This window comes from Pinus tabuliformis, chromosome 5_1 (assembly GCF_031772625.1).
Source record: "Pinus tabuliformis cultivar Carrire ecotype Pingquan chromosome 5_1, CPIR1, whole genome shotgun sequence".
In the NCBI taxonomy this organism is placed as follows: domain Eukaryota; kingdom Viridiplantae; phylum Streptophyta; class Pinopsida; order Pinales; family Pinaceae; genus Pinus; species Pinus tabuliformis.
This window is the reverse complement of record NC_142305.1, coordinates 115,970,893-115,983,388: the sequence shown is the minus strand read 5'-3', so window position 1 is coordinate 115,983,388 and position 12,496 is coordinate 115,970,893. Positions and strand designations below refer to the sequence as shown.

Sequence of the window (12,496 nt, the reverse complement as noted above, 5' to 3'; positions counted from 1 at the left end):
TTTGTGTTATAAGACAATTCGTGAAGGTCGGCCAGCAACCAAATAAACCCCACGTGCTCAACGTTTTAGTATAAAAGTAGATGACTTGAGAGTCATTTCTTACACACACTTCTAGTGATCTCTTCCTCTCTATAACGAATAAAATATATAAATAATATAAATATAATGTAAATGATAATAATCATAATTAATTATTAGTTAAGTAGTAATTAGGTTGAAGAGGCATTTCTAATAAGACATGACTCTTCATGAAGAGACACTTGCCTGATATATAAGCAAGCCTCTCGTTCTTGTTGTAAATCATTCTTATTCTTATTCACACATATTAATATATAATATTTGTATCCTCATGGATATCTTTATATTCCAAGTTTTCTGGAGTAATTAATTTTTAGAAGGAACTTTGTTCGCTTCATTTGGTATCAGAGCAGTTCGGTCCTCTAGGTTGCTTAACCGGTGCACAGAGCTCGTTCTCCGATCCAGGTCTTTGGCTATCGAAATTCGTCAACCTTGCTGCCGTACAATTGAAGCATTTTGCTCAGAATTTGGGAGTTTCTCCTTTTCTCCGTTTTTCTAGGCCTTTGGCCATAAAAAAAAATAAAAAATAAAATAAAATAAAAATAATTAATTAATTAATTAAAAATTGAGTAAATAAAATAAAAAAAGAAGAAAAAAAAGTAAAAGAAAAAACAAAACGGATACAAAATCTCATACCAAGTATATTTAAAACTTTTTACGTGGAGAAGCCCGTGGTTTTAAAAACAACCCATGGTAATAGCCCATGGTATTTTAAAAGTTAAAGAAAAAACAGGGATACAAAAGCTCTTACGTGAAAGGTAAATATTACTTTTTACAAGAGGTTTTAAAAACAACCCATGGTATTTTAAAAGTTAAAGAAAAAACAGGGATACAAAAGCTCTTACGTGAAAGGTAAATATTACTTTTTACAAGAGGTTTTAAAAACAACCCATGGTAATAGCCCATGGTATTTTAAAAGTTAAAGAAAAAACAGGGATACAAAAGCTCTTACGTGAAAGATAAATAATACTTTTTACTTAAAAAGTATTGTGAACATCGTGACCGTGTCATATGAAAAGACGTGACCTTTATATTTATTAAGTGTGGTGACATCATAAAAGTTTATATTAAGTGTGACTTTTATATTAAGTGGGGTGACATTAAAAGTTATCAAGGGAGTAATTAAGTATATAAAAAAAGGGACCAATTTATTATTTAAAAAAAGAAGTGAAACTATTATTATTATAAGATAATAAAGTTATTTTGAAAAGGGGTCTTAATATAAAGAAATACATACATATATAGAGGGCAACAATATAAAGGAGTATTTTTTTTAATAAAAGGGTATTCAAGTTTTAACAATCCACATTAAAGGAGAATATTTGAAAAATATATATAGAAGAAATAAGTGATATTTTATAATAAAAATAGCTCCAGTTGACATATTGTTTACGTAAAAACATCAAGGCAAAAATGGAGACTAGTAATGAAAGGTTTCCTAAAACCCATAGTACATGTGTTTGCACACTATTTAACATCAAAGGATCACTCACAAGAAGAGACATCATAATCTCTATCAGTCCTATTGAAAGAAGTAATTATGTTAGTCCTAAATGTGCTAATCAATTGGTGATTCCTGAATCAAATATAGTTGAAACAAATATTTTTGGCAAACAATACGATATAAGCAATCTACACATAAATATTGGAGATTATACTTTTACCTCACAATTCACCGTGAAAACCTTAAGTTTTAATGATAGTGACATTGTTTTGGGATCACCACGGATGAAAACTCTAGGTTCCTTTATTCTAAATACTAAGAAAAAAATTTTAACATTTTCTTACAACAAGAAGAAAATAACACTGCACGATGTTACATTGAAACCTAATTCAGTAATGCCAGAAGATATATCGGATATTTCAAAAGTAATTTCTCAAGAAGGTAAAAAGATATTACAAAATATGCAAAAAGAAATTGACAAAATCAATGTTGACAAACTAAAGAAGTTTCTCGATTTAAAAACCATAGCAAAAAATTATTGTCGCAAATTAAGAAACTTAAGAAGGATAAGAAGTCATTAGAAAACAAGGTACAACAATTTATCGAGAAAGAAGTATCAAATGTAGGAATTCAAGTTGATGACAAAACAACAAATACCGATCGAGTGAATATGACAACTCAAGAAGACAAGTCAATTGAAGAAACAACACACGTAGATGTTGCAGTTCAGACAATGAACATCCCAAGTGAATGTTCCATAACCATCTCAACAACATCTTTGCCAGAAGAAAATATAAAAATTGGCACATGCCCAGTAAGGAGAAATCAAACTAAAAAAGTTCCATATCGACATCTGAATCATGAGAACAAACGAATCAACCATGCTACGTATCGGTACCATTCAAACCAGAAACAACAAACTGATGTTCCATATAATAGTGATGTAACCTCAATCCAGTCTTATGCTGACAAGTCGTTACAAAATTCCAGTGATCAGAATACTATACAAAAGATTAATCTGGGATGTTCTGATCCCTTCTCAGTGCGACAATTATGTTTGTCACTAAGAAGATCATATCAGCTTGTATTGACGAAGATCACTGTTCCAAGAGAGAAAGACTTTCAAAGCCGAAAAAAAGATCAAACCTTTTTCATTGACAAGCTTTGAGGACAAAGCTCTTTGAGGAAGGAGGCAATGTAACGAATAAAATATATAAATAATATAAATATAATGTAAATGATAATAATCATAATTAATTATTAGTTAAGTAGTGATTAGGTTGAAGAGGCATGTCTAATAAGACATGACTCTTCATGAAGAGACACTTGCCTGATATATAAGCAAGCCTCTCGTTCTCGTTGTAAATCATTTTTATTCTTATTCACACATATTAATATATAATATTTGTATCCTCGTGGATATCTTTATATTCCAAGTTTTCTGGAGCAATTAATTTTTAGAAGGAACTTTGTTCGCTTCACTCTCCACTTGTCTTGGGTTTTAGTGGGAGGAGAGATCCTAAGAAGACAATGTTGTCCTAATGGAGATGATCCCCTAAAACGCAGTCATGGAGTGAGAAGCCCTAATGCAGAAGCCCTAACGCAGTCAAGTGAGAAGCCCTAAGGAAGTCAAATGAGAAGCCCTAACGCAATCAAATGAGAAGCCCCAATGCTATTAAGGAGGAAGCCCTAACGCTGGTATCTACGCAGTCTAGAAGGTAGATGTGTTTGTGGAAATATTCTCACTGTTTTCGGTGCGGAATTTAGAGAAGAAGAGCCGTAGCTCTTAGCCAAATTACAGGAGGCAAGAAGACGGCATTTTTGTGACACATTGAAGCAGCCTCACCTTGCAAATCAGGTCACAGACTATAGGTAAGTTTAATGATTGTTTTGTGCATGGTTTTGGGGTGTATATTTCTGTTTATAGGGCCGCAGTGAGGGACTACTACAGCAACAATTGGGAGGTGAAGTTTAGATGGCCGAGAGGCCTAGAAAGGCCCTCCTAACTAGGCCGCAGTCATCTCAAAGGAACAATGTGAGGAAGCATAAGGAGCAACGTGGAGGGTTGTGGTAGGAATAACTATTGTAGGTGACAGTGGATCTGTGAAGGGTTGATATGCATCCTAAGGAAGCATCGTAGCCATGGAAGAAGCTTGCCAAGGTGGGCCGTAGTCATCAAGGGACTTGTTTGATGACTGTTAGGTGAAGTTAGGGTTTCTTAGTGCCCTAACCTGATCATTCCGAACAGCAGGTTAGGACAGCACAATGCATGGGACAGCAAGGCAACTAGCACACTAGTGGAGCAAAGTAAATCGGACAGTAAGGTACATACTACATAGTGCTGCTAAGATGCATGGGACAGCAAGGTACATAGTTGCTATTAAGACACATGGGACAGCAGCAAGGTATGCTAAGACGTATGGGACAGTAGCAAGGTATGCTAAGATGTATGGGACAGCAGCTGTGACATGGCAACAAAGGCACATGGGACAGCAGCAAGCATGAAGAGCAGCAAGCATGGATAGCATGGCAGGAAAGGTGCTTCAATATGATGTGTATAGCATGATCTTGAGGTCCAGCATTATGATGATGGGTGCAGCATGGTGCAACACGGTGAGGTGCAGCATGATGAAGAGATGCAGCACAATGATAGGTGAAGTAGTCACCTTGGAGAATCAGTTGAAGCAGCATGTCTTCAAATGATCTCATGTATCATCTTCTTAGAGATCATCTATGCTCTTATCTAGATAAGTCAAAGTGTTGACTTATGTTGTAAATGTACTATCTCTCTCTCTTTGCTGAACTTTTGACGAACATATAAGAAGAATTGATCAAGGGTTTCCCCACATTGGGGTTTGTCCCTGGCTAGCGCCACATCTTTTGTCCTCTTGTCTTGGCTTGTCTTCTGCGATTTATGTTTATGTTCTATCTGCAGTTTACTTTAATGTTGATGTGATTGCTAATCTGGAAAAGATATTGAGCTAACTATGAAAATTGAAATAAATTGCTCTAAGCATAGAACATACCTAAAATTAACATAGAACCTGTCACATTTGATGATGGTGATACTATAGAGGCGTCATCCTCCACACTAGCAGATGCAGAGAGGACTTTGGATACAGAGGAGGATGCAGCAGAAGAGAGCATTGGTGACCATGATTATGAGTACAGTGATGCTGATTTTGATGATGAGGATTGATGACTCATGAGCTACCTATTGCCTTGAGGCTTGTAGACTTGTAGTTGTTTTGTATTTTCTATTTCTATTTTCCATTGGCGTTGTACTACCTATATAACACATTTTGATTTTGATGACTTAATGAGAAAACTACAGTATCTTGTCTTTCTCCTATTAGATCATTGATGAATTGAATATGTATTATGATTTATCATTTATGTCACAATTGTATTTGTATGCATAATGTTACTTTGTAAAACTTACATCTAGATGAAGATCTATGTTTGAATTTGTTCAAAAATCTAGGGCTTTCAAAGTTAATAATTTCCTTGCTTGATAATTGCTTGTGATATAGTTTTACTTCTTAGCTTATGATCTTTTCTTTGTTAGCTTATTAATGTGTTCTCTTCATCAAGACAATTACCAATATGCTCAAAATAAAAGACAAGTGACACAGTATGTAGGCTTCTCAACCAAGGCCAAAACCTCTCACCTCTTGAGAGGAAAACCCGATCAAAGTTTTTCTTCTAGATCTTCAATTGATAAGTACCAAGACCACGACACAGACCCTTGACTATAGTATCCTCCCAAGAACCTTGTCACTAACCTTGATGCTCTGCCTCTTCTCGTCTTCACTCCTTGCTTGATCTTGAACTGCTCGTCCTCGGCTCATTCTAGAGAATCTCGGTCTCTATCTTTTACTTGCTTCTTCTCGACTGCTCCGAGAGAATATCGGTCCCTAGGCTTTTCACTAGTCTCTAGAAAACTCATTCTCTATATCTCGGTCACCCAGAAGAAGTCTGTTGCCCTAGAAGAAACCTCCTTTCGCCATCCCCAGAGGAATTTCCCCTTCGTAGATCCCAGAAGAATCCTAGCTTCACACTACCCCAGAGGAATGCCTCCTTCATTGATTTAGAAGAACTCTTCTTTGTTTCCCCAGAAGAATGACTTTCACTACCCCAAAAGAAACCTTTTCACTGCTCTTTAATTCACACTTCTCTTCTGCACCCTTTCACACTTCTCTTAGACCAAAGGCTTGTCAAGTTGCTTAGTTCGAATGGAGGTCGAGTACAACTATTTATACTCCTCTCCTCATGATCTTAAAGCCGACTTGATAGCTACAGTTAGGCTGACTTCATCTAGAAACTTCTTCCATCGTTTGTAGGCCAACTTGAAGAGGATAGATGACAAGTTCTTGGAGGATACTTTACATACACAATATTGACTCTTTTACAAAGTCAACAAAGTGTAACATGACTTCATTACATAACAATGACTATAACATATTATGACTAAATGACAAATAAATCCTAAAAACAAAATACCTTGCTCATGAAACCCATGAAGCAAGTCAATAAAAATAATTTATTTTTCTTATTTACATCTCATTACAAAAAATCATATTCACACGTCATTATGAAGATCGGACTTAGTTACACTTTTCAAAACTCTCCCTTAACTAGGGAGGTATTGATAATGGTACTTGGACTTTCTCAATCTGAAGAATCTCTCATAATAAGAATTCGGATTTGTAACTTATTTGTATAGCATCATATCAACCAGCAGTGTTATATAGCAAGGCCTTGACTAACAGCTCTATCCCTCCACAAGATCAGAGCACAATGCTAGCAAGACCAATGATTTATAGACACACTCATCATTGTCTCTCTCGAAACATACCCCACCTGGGTTCTCTAGGATATGCTCCATGACGACTACTCTTTTCTTGGACTCCCCAGTCCCACGAAGAATATCGGTCCTCCACGACAACTCTTACTATTGGATGCCTTATCTCATCCTCAAAGAGCATCGGATGCCAAATGATTACAAAATCCTCCATTCTGTCTTCCCAAGTGAAGACCAAAACATGTTTATCTCTCCTTTTCAAACCAAGAAGACATATTCCAATAAAGGAATGTACTCATTTCTATCACAAAGGAATGTACCTAAGCTCCCTGCTTTGGAATTTCGAAATTTCTTCCAAGTAAGAAACATCTTTTCAGGCTCCTCTTAACCAGGAAACTAATGCAGCTCCTCATGTGGAGATCCTGAAACAACTAGCTTCTTGACGAGCTCCTTCATTCGATGTCATGAATTTCTTCTTCGTCAAGGAGTCTTCATCTTTGGGAAATTCTACATAGGGCACTGATCATCCATCACTTTTATCCATGAGTTAGTCATGTCTCAACTCATCTGAAAGTGATCCATCATATTTTCTATCTGGTTTTATATCATTCTTCTTTCATGCCATATTTTTCGAAGGGACATTACATTCTTCTATATGGTCCACTACAGATTTCCCTTTGGCAGTATTACATAAGCCCAACCAAATATTAGTTCAAAAATAATCAATGAACACTTCAAATCAAAATTACCTTTGTGATGATTTTTCACCATGACATCTTCCTGTAAGTATCAACATCTTGCATGCAGATTGACATATCTCCCACAGATATCCATTGTCAAGGGTCTCTATCTTTTTCTGACTTCCATCAGAGTCTTTACATCTTTCTAGGAGATATTCTAGTCAAATCTATTTGGTCCTCGAATGTTGAATGCCTTCTACCATCATTGCATATTATCACGATCTCTTCCTATCTTTTCACACTTCATTCCCAAGAGCTTCCAATCATAGTTCCTTGATTGTAGTCAGCTTCCTCATGATTCATATGAGAACATATTATGTTGATTTCATCTAGTGCGAATTATGCTTTTCTGCAATCTTTCGGAGGAGGAGATCTCTTTTTTTCTTGATCATATTTCCCAAGATTAAAACAGTGTTCATATTATCTACGACCATATCACATGACTCTCATACTAATCTATGTAAGCATACATACCTCGTCTTTCTTTCAATCATCCAGACTTTATGTAGCAGCTTCATTCGAAAGGACTTTATCCTTCAGACCTACTTTCCTGTTATGTCATCATACCATCATTCCACTAGTTGGAATTCCTAATGAAAACCTTTGCTTACTTTCTAGATCGATGAATCCTTTGACAAGGATTCCATCAGAGAAACTTGAGGATCTTTCATATCCTCACCTAGCAGATGTTTTCTTTATTGACTATGATAATCTGAACCAATGATGACCTTTGCTTCTTTCTATAAGTATCAATGAGGTTTCCTAAGAGCTTCCTATTCTTTGTAATCAGTTGGATTTGTACCAGACATACTTTCTGCTTCCCATGTCATGAGCTCTTACTTCTAATGCTTCTGTCACGATGCTTCTTTCTAATTTGATGCATCCTATCTTATTTTGTACCGCATCCTATCTATAACTCTACAAGTGAAAGGTACCTCCTAGTGAAGAAGATCATCTCAATCATAGTAGAGATCATTTTGCTTCTTCCTTCTTAAGCTTCTTTATCTCAGGGTCTTTCACTTCCTTAGTCATATAGTCTTTTTCCCTGTTCCTCTTATGTTTAGGACAGTCTCTTCTATAGTGCCCAAGGTTTTGACAACCATAGCATCTTTCCTTAGCCATGTTCTTCCTTTTCTTCTTTGGAATATCAAACTTTCCCAATTTTCATTTTCGTCTTGTCATTAACTGTTCCCTTCTATCTGATCTTTTGTCACTTTCTTTCTTCATCTTGTCTTCCTCTGTCTTATAGAGAAACCATAACTTGATGAATGGGATAGCTTCCTCTTCTCCAGTAGATATGAGGTTACCTTCTTCATCACTCAATACATTCATAATAACAGAGATCATTTCGTTATTAGATACCATCTCTCCTCGATCTTGCAATTGACCTTTTATTTGAGATGCCTTTGAGAGACATGACGATATCCCTTCATCCTTTGACACCTTCAATTTATGTAGATCAGATCTAAGTGATATGATCTTTTCTATCGTGCTTTTAGAGAAAAGTTCTCCCAACTTATCATATATTTCTTTAGATGTCTCCAGCTCGGCTACATAGGAAATGAGTGGATCTTTGATAGACTCCTTAAGAATCTTTTGAGCCTTGAGATCCATTTCCATGTAATCAAATAATGCTTGTTCTTTGGATGGATTGGAGACCTTTCCATGCACAAGATTAACGACTTCATTCACTTCGAGGACTATGTCTATCCTTATTTTCCATTCAAGGAAGTTTGATACCCCAACCAGCTTTTGGTTCTCCTTGAAACATGAAGTCATTTTTACTAGATTAGATTATAATAAAAAGGTACTTACTTGTGAAGATCGAATCTTCAACTTGATGATGAACTTGTTGCTTCTTACTATGAATCTTTAAGTAGATTCTTACTTTGGTGAGGTAAGCCTACCTCCTTTGAGATCTTTGCTTCAATAGAGAGAAGATTTCCTTTCGATCTAATCTTCCTTATATTTGAAGAGCTTCCACTTCCTTGGTGATGTATGATTTTTGGAGTGCTTCTAGGGTTTTGATCTTTCTTCCTGCTTCCTTCTTGAAGATAACTTCAAGATTCTTGCTAGAGTATATTTCTTTGATCTAGGGTTTCTTCGAAATAGATCTTGATCTTTTCACTTTGATAACCTTCAAGTTTGATTCTCGTGTGTCTACTTGCTTTGACTGCCACTTGTTGTCTTTAGCACCTAACCTCTGATACCATGTTGAGAAATCTAGGGCATTCAAAGTAAACAATTTCTCTGCCTGATATATGCTTTTGATATACTTTTACTTATTAGCTTATGATATTTTCTTCGTTAGCTTATTAATGTGTTCTCTTCATCAAGACAATTACCAATATGCTCAAAATAAAAGACAAGTGGCACAGTATGTAGGCTTCTCAGCCAGGGCCAAAACCTCTCACCTCTTAAGAGGAAAACCCGATCAAAATTCTTTTTCTAGATCTTCAATTGATAAGTACCAAGACCATGACACAAACCCTTGACTCTAGTATCCTCCCAAGAACCTTGTCACTAACCTTGATGCTTTGCCTCTTCTCGTCTTGACTCCCTGCTTGATCTCGCACTACTCCTCCTCGACTCATTCTAGAGAAACTCAGTCTCTATCTTTTACTTGGTTCTTCTCGACTACTCCTAGAGAATCTCAGTCGCTAGGCTTTTCACTGGTCTCTAGAAAACTCGATCTCTAGACCTCATTCACCAAGAAGAATTTTGCTGCCCCAGCGGAAACCTCCTTTCGCTATCCCCAAAAGAATTTCTCCTTCGTAGATCCCAGAAGAATCCTAGCTTCGCACTACCCCAGAGGAATGCCTCCTTCGCCGATCCAGAAGAACTCTTCTTCACTTCCCCAGAAGAAACCTTTTCACTGCCCTTACTTAGCACTTCTCCTTTGCACCCTTTCGCACTTCACTTACACTGAAGGCTTGTCGAGTTGCTTAGTTCAAATGGAGGTCGAGTACATCTATTTATACCCCTCTCCTCATGATATTAAGGCCGACTTGAGAGCTGGAGTTAGGTCAACTTCATCTAGCAGCTTCTTCCATCGTTTGTAGGCCGACTTGAAGAGGATAGATGACAAGTTCTTGGAGGATACTTTACATAGACAATATTGACTCTTTTACAAGGTGTAACATGACTTCATCACATGACAATGACTCTAACATTTTATGACTAGATGACAAATAAATCCTAAAGACTCTCAATGGGAGTCTTGACTCATAAACAAAATCCCTTGCTCATGAAACCAATGAAGCAAGTCAATAAAAATAATTTATTTTTCTTATTTACATCTCATTACATAAAATCGTATTTACAAGTCATTATGAAGACCAAACCATGAATGAGAATGTGTAAGAAATATCTAATTTTTAATATATCTATATATATATATATATATATACACCTTAATCGTGGCCTCGTCCAGGAAAGTGTTTTCTCTACAGAAAAAAGCATGCAAAGAGCTACCATTTTGAAGCTTGGGCAACGCGCCAATAGAAACCGCTTCAATTGACATTTCATAGGAATCAATGGGATAATTGTAGGTTGCTCAAGTGGGTTGTTTGGCATTATAAAGAGAACTATTCCACTACATATATCTCTAGCTCCTAATGGATTTGTTTCTTCTGAATTTCAACTGATTGAATCTCCTGCTCCAAGTATTATATCAAGACACTCCGTAATATATATATATAACATGTCTTGTTTCAGGGGATCCACGTGTCAGGTGACTTAGCTCCTAGGACTTCTTGTTCCAACAAGTTTTACCCTTTCATCCATCTATAGGGACTACCCTCGTTGACTTAGCTAGGAGAGAACCTAAACGAAGTGAGTAGGGATCAAAGTGACAACCCCTATTCTAAGCATTGTGCCTTAGCTGTACAATTTAAGCTACAACGGGTACTTCTACAATTTAACATGAGGAGAAAGACAATTGAACGCTATCATGCACCAAGACACCTTCAACAACAAGAAGTTCTTCAAATGGAGAAGCTAGTCCAAAAATGCTATGGGGCTTCTTTCCTAAAGATTTATAAGGACCTCAATCAATAAAATAGTCCACACCCTTATGGGATCTCATAGGTTTCTCCTCCATTAATGGGGTAACCTCCTCCACTGCAACATCAAAGTCAAAATGCAAAACACAATCATACAATGAGGCAGTCTCCATGGGCTCTTCATTTTGCACAACCCTATCTATTGACAAGGGTAGAGTACGAAGAGCCAAGCTTCCATTAGGGGATCAAACCACAAATCTATTAGGCTCCAAATCAATTAATGGGATAAAATCCTAAATAAGGCTATTGATCTCAAGATCTTTTGCGTTTTGAGCAAAAAATTTGCTCATAGGATTATCAATGGATAGGCCTCTTTCAAAATTGATTCCCTCAAACAAGCATGATCTATTGTGTTGAATATTATACCCTACATTATCTTCTGCAACAATATTGGCACCAAACACACATATGTGACTCCCATTCATATAGCCAACAAAAGTACAAATGTTGTACAACTTCAATTTCTTCTTGGTTGTTGTCGATATTAGTCTAGTCATAAAGGGTTTCAAAAGCACCAACTAGCACAGTGAATCCCTCTCCCGTCACTCTTCCTTTTTCATCACTTAGGGTACCTTCTTCTCCAAATGGTGGCTCACCCTTTCTTCCCTAACATTCCTCTTCCATTATCACGAGCTCCATTTCTCTCCTCACACCTCTTTCATGCTGGCTCACTCTTTCTTCCCTAACACTCCTTTTTCATTATCACAAGCTCCATTTCTCTCCTCTTAACTCTTTCATTATCGCCTCCACAAATAAGGCTTCCGTCTCACTCAATGCTTGATTTGTTTTGCATGAAAACATAAAAAATTGTTTTTGTTGTAATTGTCAGTTTCCATTTGAAAATTCCACAACTTCCAATGCCTTTCAAATGCATCACAACTCGCACGACTTAATGGAGTTGAAGCATGCATCTGCAAAGTGTTTTTGAAATTTAGCATTACATGTTTTTTGTAAATTGTGTGCATGTGAGTACATAGGATAATTACAGAACCAATAAAGTCTGAATCAAGTATCAACTACTTAAAACTATCAAGAATAAACAATTCGATTAATGTCTCACAAGCGTAGGTATGCAAGAATACCAAAGGAAAAAAATTAGACATAACAAATGGATCCTAAAGTACAAATTCTTGTAGATTAAAGACATTTAAAATGGGCATTGCAACAAATTATTATGATTAAAAAGATAAAGAAAAAAAACTCACACTTTGAGTTCTTCACATTTATTTTGTGCATCTTTTGCCTCTAGTGCCAACTCATCATTTTTCTTCTCTTTCTCATCCAGAGAGGTTCTTAGAGCCTTAAATAAGGGAAGGAAAACCAACATTGCTAAGCAATTAAAAATAAGTAACCTTCATATTTTTAT

General features: G+C 36.4%; 1 protein-coding gene across 3 annotated transcripts in view; it reads right to left on the bottom strand.

Moving 5' to 3' along the window:
- Nucleotides 1-12,496, bottom strand: part of LOC149163695 (uncharacterized) — a 411,291-nt gene that overhangs the window by 196,080 nt on the left and 202,715 nt on the right. For all 3 annotated transcript variants that reach the window (XM_089431820.1, XM_089431821.1, XM_089431822.1), the window contains exon 12: nt 12,336-12,430. In XM_089431820.1, the coding sequence (XP_089287946.1) occupies nt 12,336-12,430 (95 nt within the window). The remainder of the gene's footprint in view (nt 1-12,335; nt 12,431-12,496) is intronic.